The following is a 13131-nucleotide window of genomic DNA, read 5'->3' on the forward strand; positions in this document are numbered from 1 at the left end:
AATAACCCAAGCCCAATTCGGGTTGAATTAATATATATATTTTATTTAAAAAACAAAAAACAAAAAAAAAAACATGGTGTATGTATCATTCATGTCCTTTTTATTTATGGTCTTTTGTAAACAATAATAACAACAGTGGAAACTAATAAAGCTTTAAGAAGTTCAAAAAAAATTGTGAAGAAATATAAAAATCCAAAAGGTTTAAATATTATTAGCAAACCGAAAAACAAAGCAAAGCAGTATTGGGCTATATAAAAAAAGAGAGAGAGAACTGGGTTATTGCGTTGGGCCGTGGGTGTTGAATTGATTACCGCTCTATCCTTTTTGTATACAAATATTTTGTCGTTAGTTTTTCCTTTTTTTTAACAAAGATATTTCTTTTTCTTATTTTTATGTATTTTCTTTTAGCATGTATCCGTTTAATACAGTATATAAGATATAAGATCATGTGTAACACTGTAATACAAGCAGAGACGAGAGGTTCAATATTTGTCTTGTTAGAATGGATGGCTATGTCGATCAACAAGCTACTGAACGAGTTACTCCAAAGGATAATTTCGTTTTTGCCTACCAAATTCGTCCTATGCACTTCTGTTTTGTATAAAAGATGGAAGAATGAGTGAAAAGGAAACCCACTGTGTAGATAATTTACAGTGATTATGAAAGATCGGCGGTCCCAATAACGGTTAACATATATCGTTTGACAACCACTAAATATCTACTTTTCATCTACGCGTCAATAAGGTGCAAAGACGGAACAACGATATAGATGATTGGATCTCTTTCGTCATAGAACTCAAACCGGATAACATATCTATTAGATTTAACGGTAGTGATCACGACTATCGTTTCATCATGGATGAGTTTTTTAACATTGACTGGCTAAAGCAACTCATCGTGCAACATCCCGATATGAAACTGATCCCAAAGTATGTGACGTGGAAGTCACTAAAAAACTTGTCCTTAAAATGTTGGTATATTCGCCAAGAAACACATGCTAATATTCTCATCGGTTGTCCACTTCTGAGAAGTTTGACATTATGTCAGTGTAAAGAGTAGCTCATGTATTTTGACCTCCACAATGCACCAAGTGTCATGAGCTTGGACATAGGTATGGACCCTTATATTTATTATGTTGGTTTTGAGCTGGTGAAGATTGAAGCATCAGATATATGCTATTTGAGGTTGTCTTTTGTTTCACCATCTGTTTTAGTGGATATCATCTCTAAAGGAAGCAAAACTAGACTGTTGCCCTAGTGGATGGTTGAAGAAGGTGTATGATTTTCTTCCAGACATAATGCTAAAGTTGTAGAACGTAAAGAAGCTTAACTTTGGATCTACTTTCTTTGAGGTGTTTTCTCTTGCTCAAGTCCATGATGTTCCTTTTCCAACATTCAAGGTGGAAAATTTAACACTTGAAACTATGATTCTTCGATCCGTTCTTCTCGGAATAAGAAGGCTTTTACAAAATTCACCTGCACTAAAGCAGCTCACAGTTGATCTGGTGAAGCTATTAGAGTGAGATGTTGATCATGTTTTCGTTCTACATGCCCAAAACATAAGAAATCCTTTTGAGACTAACTTGTCTTCACAAGGTTTGTACTTTGATCAAAGGTGGGAACAAGAAAGAGGAGTCTATTTCTTGGAGGGTAAAGATGCAAAGCCCGAACTCATGTGTTCATTCATACGGTTTCTACTACTGAATACAACAAATTTAAAGAAATTGGTTGTACGGCTAGGAGGTAATGTTGCCAAATTAGAATTTGAAAAGCTGGCAAGGATGACTCACATAATTGGCATAAAGTACAATGTTTCCATGGTGCTTAAGTTAGGCTTCGTTAGGTCCTTTACTAGCCCTTTTTGATGGTACTGTTTGCGCCGGACAAAGAAATAAATTTATGTAAGAAAACATCTATAACATAAATTTTTATTTTTTTTACGAAAACGACCTTATAATAATAAAGTTTTAATCAACTCTATTTTGTAAAAATAAAACTAAGGAGAACACTATACTCCCTCCGTTTCGTTTTAGTTGTCGTTTAAGGTTTTTTCACACAAATTAATAAAAGCATTAAATTTTCTGTTTTACCCTTTATTAATATATTTTATAAAAAATTTCATTGGCCAAAACATTAAAACAGTAGGGATAAAACTGGAATTTTCACCAAATATTTGCATTGAAAACATAAAACGACAACTATTATAAAACAAAATTTAAATCCTAAAACGACAACTAAACTGAAACTGAGGGAGTATTATACACAAACATTTGTTCACATATTTTGAAAATTTAAAAATCCATACTTGGAATCACATAAAGTGCAAATTATACATTCACATTTATATTATTTTTGGTGATTTATTTGTTATACAAGTTTGTATACTGGCCAAAGCTAAGGAGAGTAATGTTGATGAATCTGTCCACAGTCCACTGCTTGAAGGTCTTGTATATATCTCTATTTGTCTTATACATATGTACTTATCAATCTCCTCCCTATAAGATTATATCTATTCATTAATTAATATTTACATATAACGAATATATACAATAGACAGATATAAAATATCGGAAGCGAAGTGGATAATTTATTTTTTAATTAAGGAGGTGATCAATTATTGATTGATTTTTAAAGTAATGTATTACCGTATTCTGACCACCACCACCTCGTCTACTTCTTGATGGTGGTGTTTCTACTGCAGCATTGGGCTTATAATTCGCCATCATTCTCCTCCCTTCATTTTATTTTTAAAGATATTTATTCTTTCTCTTTTTGTCGAACTATTCTTTATATATGTAGATAGAATCATAAGCAAACTGGTTAATGCATAAGGATTCAAATTAAACTATTAAAGTCACCATAATAGACCAGATTTTTGTAAACTTGTAATTATATGCATCTTAAGTGCCCTACTACTTTAATGGTTCTGGAAATAGTATCAATAAAATACTACATTTTTTCTTAATTAATTCAAGTTTTATTTTTTTTCTACACATACCAAGAAAACAAATTAAAATAATATAAATATAAATGCATCATTTTGTGAATAATAATTTTTTATAACTCCAAACAAATAAGAATTCAATAAAAATGCATTAAAGTTTTTCTTTTTTTAAACCATTATCTTTTCTTCTAAAACTTGGCTTACTTACACTACAAGAAAACATAGCAAATTCCGACAAACCAAATAGTCGGAAATTCGTCGGAAATGGATGTTTCCGACGAATTTCCGACTACACCAAGTTTGTCGGAATTCTCTGGTCGGAAAACAATATTCGTCGGAAATTCGTCGGAAATTTCTGTCGAGATGATTTGTCGGAAAATTCGTCGGAAATATTTGTCGGAAAATCGTCGGAAATATTCGTCGAAAGCCCGTCGGAAAGGTGTCGGAAATGTCCGTCGGAATAGCGACGGAAAATTGCCGACGATATCCCGACGGCATATTCCGACGCCATTCCGAGGAGATTCCGACAAACGACGCCGCAAGATCGAGTACGATTCCGACGATTTTCCGACCACAAATCGTCGGAAGTTCGTCGGAACGTTCCGACGAATTTCCGACGAATGGATATTTCCGACGAATTTCCGACAAAATATAATATAATAATATATTTAATAGTTTCCGACGAATTTCCGACAAATCGTATTTTTTTATTATTTTCCGATGAATTTCCGACGAAATATTATATTTTATTAAAAAAAATATATTTATATTTTATTGTTAATTAATATAATTAATTAAATTAAATAATATTAATTTAATTTAATTGTAATAATTCAATAAAACAAACACAAATATTATATAAAAACATAATTAAAAAAAATAAAATTCACCACATAATATAAAAAACATAATTAAACATTAATAAGTTCTTAAACAACTAAAAATTATTACAAACGCAAATATTATATATTATCAAATAGAGTGTCAACGTTATTTGTTTCATTTTGATTTCCGGGTTGATCTTGGCGAGAAGGCGGAACGATGTCGGGATGAAGACGGGCCATCGTATCCATCCAAAACTTACAATCTTTTAATTGAGTCTTCAACTCGATGATTTCGGCTGCGTTTGCTTGACAATTCACGTGTGCATGTGAATACGACGAACTTCCGCCCATGTCTTCGTCATACGGAATGGAACCGTATCCAAATCTACGTCCTTTTTTAACTTCAACTTGCTATTATAATGAAAATGTTGTTAGGAAATAAAACATATTATCTAAATTATAATATTTTAATTACTATTACTTACCGATCGGAAAATATCGTTTTTTTCTGCTTGGGTGAGTTGATAATCATCGGGCGTGTCTGATTGTTGACTCAATTGTGTGAGTTTCTCTTTCTCCATCTCCCGACATCGACGAGCTATTGCCTCAGCTTTTTTATCAACAAATGTCCCGTCCGATTTCCGTTTGTGAGTCTCCTCCATGAATGTCACCATATCGGGATACTCACCGGTTTCGGGATTACGCTTGCATTTAAAATATTTATTAGTTAAAAATTTACAATAAAATTTATTATAATGCAAATTGAAATGTAAAAAATTTAAATTTTTATTTACCATTTTTTCCTTTTTCCGGACATATGGCATTGATCCACAAGTATGTTTAGCCATGCCATAGCCTCCGCGTTCACTCTTGCGATTTTGAGAATTAGTTTCACTACGGGACTTATTTTGCTCTTGTAACCAATATGCAATAAGCCCTTGCCAAACGTTTTCTCGCATCCATTTTGGCTTTTCTTTCCCGTTAAGCCATTTCTTTTTCCATCCATAAACATAATCCAATAAACGTACCCCACATATTTCCTCAAATTTTTCTTGTACTTCGCCCGTAAGACCATAATCCCAATTAAATTTTTGCTACAATGTTAAACAATTTAAAATATATATATTTTTAGTGTTGTAAAATTTTAAAATTTAATTTTTTTAGCTACAATTATAAACAAAGTAAATAAAGCATAAATTTTATTTAAATAAACTAACCGCAAATGCCTTAAACCAACGTTTCTTTGTGTCTCCGGAGACCGACGTAATATTCGGAGCGGGATCGGGGAAATCGCTCTCCATGATTTTCTTGATAATCTTTGTGAATCCTTTATCGAATCGATACCTATAATTACCAAATTATTTAATTAAGATTATCTACGTAAAACTATAAATTAAATAATACAATTTCTTACCAAGTTGTTCCGTGCATACGGCTTGGGTCGATCTTTTTCAATTTATCTCGACCCGGAGCACGGAGTAATTGGTCTAGCGTCATAGAATCGAGTGGATTTGCATCATCATTCCGTGTAGGCATCGCCAATGGTTCCGTCTCCGGAACTTCCGTGTCCTCCATGGGAAAATCCTCCGGTGGTTGGGTTTCGGAACCAAGATTCAAATCCGGAGCAAACCCACGTTCATTGCAATACGACATATATCCACTCCACGATCCATTATCCATCTCCTTAATCAAATAAAAAATTTATAATTAGTCTTTTGAATTTTATAAACAAAATTATGAAGAAAATAAAACTAAACATCTTACCTTAACGTTTGTTTATCACAGAGAGATTTTAGAGAGATTTTAGAGTGATTTTGTAGAGAGATTTTAGAGAGATATTGTAGAGAGATTTATAAGAGTGATAAGTGCGTAAGAGGCAAAAATCTGTGAGTCGTATATATATAAGAATTTCCGACGACCATATTTGTCGGAAATTCGTCGGAAACAATGCAGCGGGAATTTCAAACCAAGTAACTTTCCCTCTACATTTACGAGATTCGCGAGAAATTAATGTAACCAATTTCCGACGAAATTTCCGACGAATTTTATAAATTTGTCGGAAATTTCGTCGGAAATTAAATATCGCGGTAACATTTTCCGACGAAATTTCCGACAAATTTTTAAATGTCGTCGGAAACTTCGTCGGAAATTGGTTACATTAATCTCGCGAATTTCCGCTGCATTGTTTACTTATCTCGAGCGCTAGAGAAATTAATGTATCCAATTTCCGACGAAATTTCCGACGAAATTTACAAAATTTATCGGAAAATTCGTCGGAAATTAAATCTCCCGGTAACATTTTCCGACAAATATTCCGACAAATTTTTAAATTTCGTCGGAAATTTCGTCGGAAATTGGTTACATTAACTTCTTTGGCGCCCGGGAACAGTAAACGGCAATAAATTTAAGACCCAATCTCCGACGGAATTTGGACATTAAATCTCCCGAGTCTCGTAAATGTTCCCGCTTCAGTATTTCTGAAAGAAAAGTAAAAAAAATAAATTAATTCAATATAGCCTAATTCCGACGATTTTCCGATGGAGAAAATAATGTCGTCGGAAAATTCTTCGGAAACAGGGTATATTTATTTAAATAATTTTAATTATTTTGTGTCAAGTATTTCTTTAATTAAATATACCCTGTTTTGTATCAAGATATATTTAAGCGGTACAAATTTAATCTCAAACGTTTCATACGACAGTTCCGATGAAAGTATGAATAAAATAAAATATTAGAATGGTTTAATTATTATAAAATAGAAACAGATTTTTTTAACAAATAAATTATAATGCATATAATATGATAAATTTAAAAGCATTTAAACAGATTTTATAAAATATATATATATAAAACTAAAGACGATATATTTGATTTACTGAGAATCGGAAGAATAATCTGAACTAGCAGAATCATTTTGATCTTCAAACTCTTCTCCATCCTCTTCGTCTTCCGCATTTTCCCATATCTCTTCGAGTTCTATGTTCTCAATATCAACGAGGGGAATGTCACCGACAGATTGATCTACTTGCGTAATTTCGTTTACTGCAATTCGTTGTAGCGGTTCCTTTTCTTTCACCCCATCAACTCTGCTTCTTGGATTTATTTGATGAGCCGTAATCCATGGATATTGTCGAACACCTACTTGTGGATATGGTATGTAGCAAACCTGTGCTGCCTGAGATGCAAGTATAAACGGATCGTACTTTCTTAACTGCTTAGTCGAGTTGATCTCTGTGACACCATACTTTGTAAGTCTAACACCTCTTCCAACTCTAGGATCATACCAGTCACACTTGAAGAGTATACATTTCAAATTTATGACTCCCGGATATTCAACCTCTAATATATCAGTAATTTCACCATAGTAGTCTATCGAATCTGTACGAACAACGACCCCATAATTCACTGTTTTTCTGTTAGTAATCCCTGGACGTTTTATGAAAACGTAGCCTCGAGTGCAATACATCGGGTATGCCATTGCCCTTGATAGAGGACCTCCAACCAACTCTTCAAACCATGTTGGATAGTGTTCCTGCCTACTTGCGGCTGATTTGATCTGCAAAACATACAAGCAAATGTACGATTTTAATAAATAGTAACCATGTTCATAATATATGTAAAATCAACGGTGAAAACTTACATAATATTTTAACCAATTAGCATATTGTGTCTGCTTCATTTCCTCTTTTCGAGCCTCTGTCATGTTTGGATACGCTCCAGACACTTGATCATCAAAGATCCTACAGACATTTGTTTTTTTGTATAAGTAATTATTTTGCAAATAATATATGCGTATTATTAAGGTATGAATTTTGTTTCTTACTTCTCGAATGGTATGACATCGTCACAGTTCCGGAGTATGTAAGTATGAATGTGATTAAATTCTTGATCTGTAAACCATACTTCTCTTTTCTTCCCACTCAGTCTCCCGATTTGAGAAAAGATATCTGGGACAGATGTATGGTAAAAAGGCCGCACACCCCCATCATCGTACCTACCTGGTTTTCTTGCTTTTGTTTGGACATTTGGAGCAAAATAGTAGGCCGAAAAATGAGAAGTCTCCTCGTTTATGCTTTGAGCTACTATTGATCCCTCAACTTTGCTAAGATTTTTTACTTTTTTCTTCAAATGGAACATATAACGCTCAAAAGGATACATCCACCGGTACTGAACTGGACCGCCTAGTGCTGCTTCACGAGGTAGATGGATAGGCAAGTGCTCCATGACATCAAAGAATGATGGGGGAAATAATTTCTCCAAATTGCAAATGATAATCGGGATATTATCTTCAAGTGTATGTAGTCCTTCGACTGTTAGAGATCTTGAACACAAATCTCTAAAAAATGCACCTATCCCTGCAATTTAATTAATAACTGTAAACAAAAAAAGAATATATACATGAATAATAACATATTAAAATAATTGAAAGATAAGTTGTTTGTACCTGCAATTGCTTCATGGACAACATTTGGTAGGAGTTGTGTAAACGCAAATGGTAGTAAACGCTGCATGAAGACGTGACAGTCATGACTTTTCATCCCAGCTAATCTACCACTGTGATCATCAACACAATATGATAGATTTGATGCATAGCCATCAGGAAATTTAACATCATCAATTATCCACTGAAAAAACTTGGTCTTCTTGCTTGCATCTAATCTCCATATAGGAATAGGACCTACTCCGTCTGCAAGCAAATGGAGATCCTCGCGCGCACAAATATCGGGTAAATCCATTCTGGATTTGACATTATCTTTAGTCTTACCCGGGACATTTAAAATGGTGTTAATTATATTGTCAAAGAAATTCTTCTCAATATGCATAACGTCAAGACAGTGGCGGAGTAGATGATTTGTCCAGTACGGCAACTCCCAGAAGATACTTTTTTTATGCCAATTATGATGTTCTCCATATCCATCAATTCGGACATGGCCATTACCGCCTACCGATGATGTACAGTCAACATCAAAATCACGAAATTGATTTAATATATAATCACCATCATACTCAGGTGGCGGTGGATCACGGATACTCTTGTTCTTGCGGAACAACGTCTTACTACGACGATATGGATGATTTCGTCTTAGAAAACGACGATGACAATCAAACCAACTTGATTTCCGGCCATGTCTTAGTTGGAAGGCATCTGTATTATCTTGACAATATGGACACGACAGTCTTCCATGAGTTGTCCAACCCGATAACATGCCATATGCGGGAAAGTCACTAATAGTCCACATCAATACAGCACGCATGTTAAAATTTGTCTTTGTGGAGACATCATATACCCAAACCCCTTGGTACCATAACATTTTTAACTCTTCTATAAGCGGCTGTAGGAACACATCAAGTGAACGACGAGGGTGGTTTGGACCAGGAATCAAAATGGTTAAGAAAAGAAATTCTCTTTTCATGCAAAGGGAAGGTGGGAGATTGTAAGGGGTGACTATTACTGGCCACAAAGAATATTTTCTACCTGACTTTCCAAATGGATTGAATCCATCCGTGCATAAACCAAGATAGACATTCCTTGGTTCATTAGCAAAGACTGGATATGTAGAACAAAAATGTTTCCAGGCCGATGCATCCGATGGATGTGAAATCTCCCCGGTGAACTCATGTTCAGCGTGCCATCGCATACCCTCCGCTGTCCGATCTGACTGATACAACCTCTTCAACCTATCAGCCAAGGGCAAATACCACATACGCTTATATGGTATTTTGTTTCGCCCACCAGTAACCTGAAACCTTTCAGCACCACAGAAACGACATTGAGACATATTTACATTATCTCCCCAAAAAATCATACAATTTTCTCTACACACGTCAATCATTTGGAATGGTAAACCTAGCCCAGATACCAATTTTTGGATTGCGTTGTATGAAACTGGCGATAAATTATCTTCCGGTAGATAATCGTGGATAAAATCAGCCCACGCATCAACACAATCTTCACTTAAATTGTAGTCTGTTTTGATGTTCATCATACGTGTTGCGGCGGATAAAGGAGAATGACCCTCTCTGCATCCTGCATATATCGGATGATTTGCAGCATCTAACATATCGAAAAATCCCTGTGTTTCTAAGTTGGGTTCCTCCGCAACATTAGTATTTTCTACGTTATCATGAAATTCACCACTACCACTTCCAATTACATTATCTTCTTCCTGGTGAATATGCTCATCGCTAATTATAACGTTTTCATCTCTTCTTTCACGACTACTACTAGGACCCGATCTAAAATCCTCCCCGTGAGAAAACCATATATAATATCCCGGTGTAAAACCTCCCCAATATAAATGATTCCAAACAATGTCTTTTGCAAGAAAATGATCATTACAACATTTGACACAAGGACATGCCATAATACCTTCGATACGCGTCATTTCTTGATTAGATGCAAACTGCATGAATTCCATTAAACCTTCCTTGTACTCCTGCCTCATAGCTCCGGTTTCATCATCTAATCGATTATACATCCACTCTCTAATTTTATAAATATTATGAGAAGACATTTTTTTTTCGAAGATATTTTTGTGTTTCTGTTTTTTTTTTTTTCAACTTTTTTCTTGTGTCTATGATTCTTTCGTTGTCTAGTATATATATAAAACTTTTCCGACTAACATTTTGTCGGAAATTCGTCGGAAATTCTAAAGTGGTTACCTTTAATATTTCCGACGAATTTCCGACAAACTTTCCGAGCAGTTTCCGATGACATTGGATTGTCGGAATTTTCCATGGTTTCCGACAAATATTTCCGACGAAATTCCGACGAATTTTTAATCGTCGGAAAAGTTTTTATGTTTCCGACGAATTTCTGACGAAATATTATTTTCTTGGAAGTTTGTCGGAAATTCCCCGGAAATCCGTCGGAATAATTCCGACTAAAAATTTCGTCGGAAATGTTCGTCGGAAATTGCTATGTTTTCTTGTAGTGTTACGAACAGATGGAGTAAATGCTTTATTAACTGAAATTTCTATATCAAAATCTAGATTAGCTAGAGTTAACCTTTAACTAATTGTTGACAAAAAAAACTACTACATATTGACTCAAATCTCAAATGGCCAGATATAAACTCGTGGATATTAATATATTTTATTATTAAATCTATTCAAAACTATATATGAGTTACTTAGCAGTAATAAAAAAAAAAAATTCTCTAGTAAAAAGTGTTTAATATATTAGTATAAGATCTGTCAAAAAAAAATATATATATATATAGATATATATATATATATATATATATATATATCTATATTGGTATAAGATAATGATCAAACTATATAAGATGAAATAATATCGACAAAACCAATATGTATGTATAATTGAACAAGTCTATGTCATTTCATGAGACCTGATTTCTGCAATTTAGAATATTTCATGAACTCTGTCAATTTACTTTAGCCTCATGAATGTATAGTTTTTTCAAATTCAAATATGTAGATTATATATATATCAAACAATTAATTAAAACATAGAAATTACTTATTTATATAACATATGCATGTGTATATGTATGTATGTGTGTTGAAACACTAACCAGTTACTGAGAGTTGTTCATGATCAGAGGGCAAAGCAGATTCGGTATGGTGAAAGAGGATGCTAAGAAGAAGAAGAAGCATGAGCACATGACCTAAACCTGAAGAACCACTCATTCCCATCTCTCTCTCTCCTCTCTCACAATTTGTTCTTTCCAGTTATACTGTAAAATTCCATTTAGCTATGAAGACACATAAAAAGCCAAAAATAAAACAAATGAAATCTCTGCCAATCATTTTTAATCTTTGACTCTCTTGGTTTCTAGTGATTTTTCTTTGTATTTTAGTTTTCAGTGATTTTATTGAGGAAAAAAATTGAAAGAAAGTTTACAAGCAGCCGACATCCCAAGCCCAATAAATTTTTAACACAATACAATTAAGAAAATCATCTATATGATTGTTTGAGGTTTTTCACCCTCCTGGTGATTTACGCTCATTTAACACATCCCAAGTAAGCTTTGTTGTGTAATGGCTCTTTTTTTACATACCGATGCTATTTTCTACTCAATGTGAATGTATTATTAATCAAAAACTGATCAATCATCGGTTTTATTGTAAATTTGTTATTACAAATATATGTATATAGTTAAAATCTATATTTAGTGTATGCTAGCTTCATCATATATATTAAATTAAATTTAATATTTTACTATTTATAGCTTATCAAAGATAGCAACATAATCTTATTGTAAAAAAAAAAAACATAGTCTTATACATACTTGTGTGTTTTCAAGAAATGTTGTTTTCAAAGCACGGTGATGGTGCTGGTGACAACAGCGATGACCGCGAAGATCGTCGCCTAAATGGAGATAATGATGGCGGAATATTGATACCAGCTTGTCGATATTCTGTTGAATCCGAAGGGGATGAGAGTGGAGATGAAGACGGCGAAATATATGTACCATCTCGTTTATCATCCGATCGACATAGTGTGATAAATTAAATATTTATTAAAATTAGCCTAAAGTGAATAAAGAGGTCCTTATTCTGTTTTAACAAAACCAAACCCATACTCAAACTAAACTAAAGAAAATATCGATTTTTTTTGTTCAAATAAACAAATCAAACTTTAAACCGAGCCAAAATAAAGTCTCAAACTATTAGTACTTTTATATATGAATTAGTCAAAAACTAGAATTTGGAAAACTAGTTATTAAAAGTAGAAAAAATATTTACGAATTGTAGTGGTATTCTCTATTTACTGCTGAATTTATGAAAATAATTAGGGTATATTTCAAGCACTAACCTGTTAATTGGAGTAATTCTTGTGGAGAAGCAAGAGTAGTGTCGATAGACGAAAAATTGTAGCTAGCATATATTAGCCACAAATCAGACACAAAACTAAGTCGTGGCCATTTAGTAGCTATGTTGTAGCAATTTTGTGGCTAAGTAGCCACAAAAAAATTTCATAGCTAAATCGTGACTATTATAGCCACGAATTAGATTTGTGGCTTAGTCGTAGCTTAATAGCTACAAATATCCGCAAATTTTGTTGTGGCTAATTAATTTAATAATTTTTAATGAGATAGCTACGAATTTACCATATATTTATTTGTGGCTATACATCTATACAAAACACTAAACCCCAAACACAAGCCTTAGAACCCTAAATTCACAAAAATAATTTCTAATGTACCCTAAAACCAAGATCTAATACTTATTAAAAATATTATTTTCAAAACTCTAAACCTTAAATCTTAACCCTATACCTTATACCCCAAACCCTTAACCTAACTCCAAACCCTAAACCATAAACTCTAAATCTTAGAATTTAAATTCTTAATTCATAGAAATTAAATCATGAACCATAAAACCAAAAACATAA

At 33.5% G+C, this 13131-nt stretch overlaps 3 protein-coding genes across 4 annotated transcripts; all 3 read right to left on the minus strand.

The window, feature by feature from the left end:
• Nucleotides 1–1650: 1650 nt before the first annotated feature.
• LOC110225698 lies at nucleotides 1651–11781 on the minus strand. Of its 2 annotated transcripts, none has more exons than XM_021015613.1 (3): nucleotides 11309–11781; nucleotides 2645–2733; nucleotides 1651–1869 (listed from the first exon to the last, which is right to left on the minus strand). In XM_021015613.1, exons 1-3 carry the CDS (start codon nucleotides 11427–11429, stop codon nucleotides 1786–1788), a joined length of 294 nt encoding a protein of 97 aa, XP_020871272.1. In that variant the 5' UTR covers nucleotides 11430–11781; the 3' UTR covers nucleotides 1651–1785. The 2 variants fall into 2 exon arrangements, with proteins under 2 accessions (XP_020871272.1, XP_020871273.1); XM_021015614.1 differs by lacking the exon at nucleotides 1651–1869 and adding an exon at nucleotides 2235–2494 and having other exon boundaries at nucleotides 11309–11765.
• Nucleotides 4944–5568, minus strand: LOC110225697. Its single transcript, XM_021015609.1, has 2 exons — nucleotides 5182–5568; nucleotides 4944–5111 (listed from the first exon to the last, which is right to left on the minus strand). The coding sequence occupies exons 1-2, from the start codon at nucleotides 5445–5447 to the stop codon at nucleotides 4967–4969; spliced, it is 411 nt and encodes a 136-aa protein (XP_020871268.1). The 5' UTR covers nucleotides 5448–5568; the 3' UTR covers nucleotides 4944–4966.
• Nucleotides 6638–10404, minus strand: LOC110225696. The gene is made up of 4 exons (XM_021015608.1): nucleotides 8212–10404; nucleotides 7591–8122; nucleotides 7408–7507; nucleotides 6638–7323 (listed from the first exon to the last, which is right to left on the minus strand). Exons 1-4 carry the CDS (start codon nucleotides 10280–10282, stop codon nucleotides 6640–6642), a joined length of 3387 nt encoding a protein of 1128 aa, XP_020871267.1. The 5' UTR covers nucleotides 10283–10404; the 3' UTR covers nucleotides 6638–6639.
• Nucleotides 11782–13131: the final 1350 nt, after the last annotated feature.

Source organism: Arabidopsis lyrata (assembly GCF_000004255.2).
Source record: "Arabidopsis lyrata subsp. lyrata unplaced genomic scaffold ARALYscaffold_8, whole genome shotgun sequence".
NCBI lineage: Eukaryota > Viridiplantae > Streptophyta > Magnoliopsida > Brassicales > Brassicaceae > Arabidopsis > Arabidopsis lyrata.

What these genes read in the sequence shown, in the direction of transcription:
- LOC110225697 (XM_021015609.1), bottom strand. Translation starts at nt 5,447, where the DNA reads ATGGATAATGGATCGTGGAGTGGATATATGTCGTATTGCAATGAACGT. An exon ending in CGTATGCACGGAACAACTTG is followed by an intron (nt 5,112 to 5,181) that starts GTAAGAAATTGT and finishes TGGTAATTATAG; the next exon opens with GTATCGATTCGATAAAGGAT.
- LOC110225698 (XM_021015613.1), bottom strand. Translation starts at nt 11,429, where the DNA reads ATGGGAATGAGTGGTTCTTCAGGTTTAGGTCATGTGCTCATGCTTCTT. An exon ending in TGAACAACTCTCAGTAACTG is followed by an intron (nt 2,734 to 11,308) that starts GTTAGTGTTTCA and finishes AATAAAATGAAG; the next exon opens with GGAGGAGAATGATGGCGAAT. An exon ending in GTGGTGGTGGTCAGAATACG is followed by an intron (nt 1,870 to 2,644) that starts GTAATACATTAC and finishes CGGCGCAAACAG; the next exon opens with TACCATCAAAAAGGGCTAGT.
- LOC110225696 (XM_021015608.1), bottom strand. Translation starts at nt 10,282, where the DNA reads ATGTCTTCTCATAATATTTATAAAATTAGAGAGTGGATGTATAATCGA. An exon ending in TGTCCATGAAGCAATTGCAG is followed by an intron (nt 8,123 to 8,211) that starts GTACAAACAACT and finishes ATTAAATTGCAG; the next exon opens with GGATAGGTGCATTTTTTAGA. An exon ending in CTAATTGGTTAAAATATTAT is followed by an intron (nt 7,324 to 7,407) that starts GTAAGTTTTCAC and finishes TATGTTTTGCAG; the next exon opens with ATCAAATCAGCCGCAAGTAG.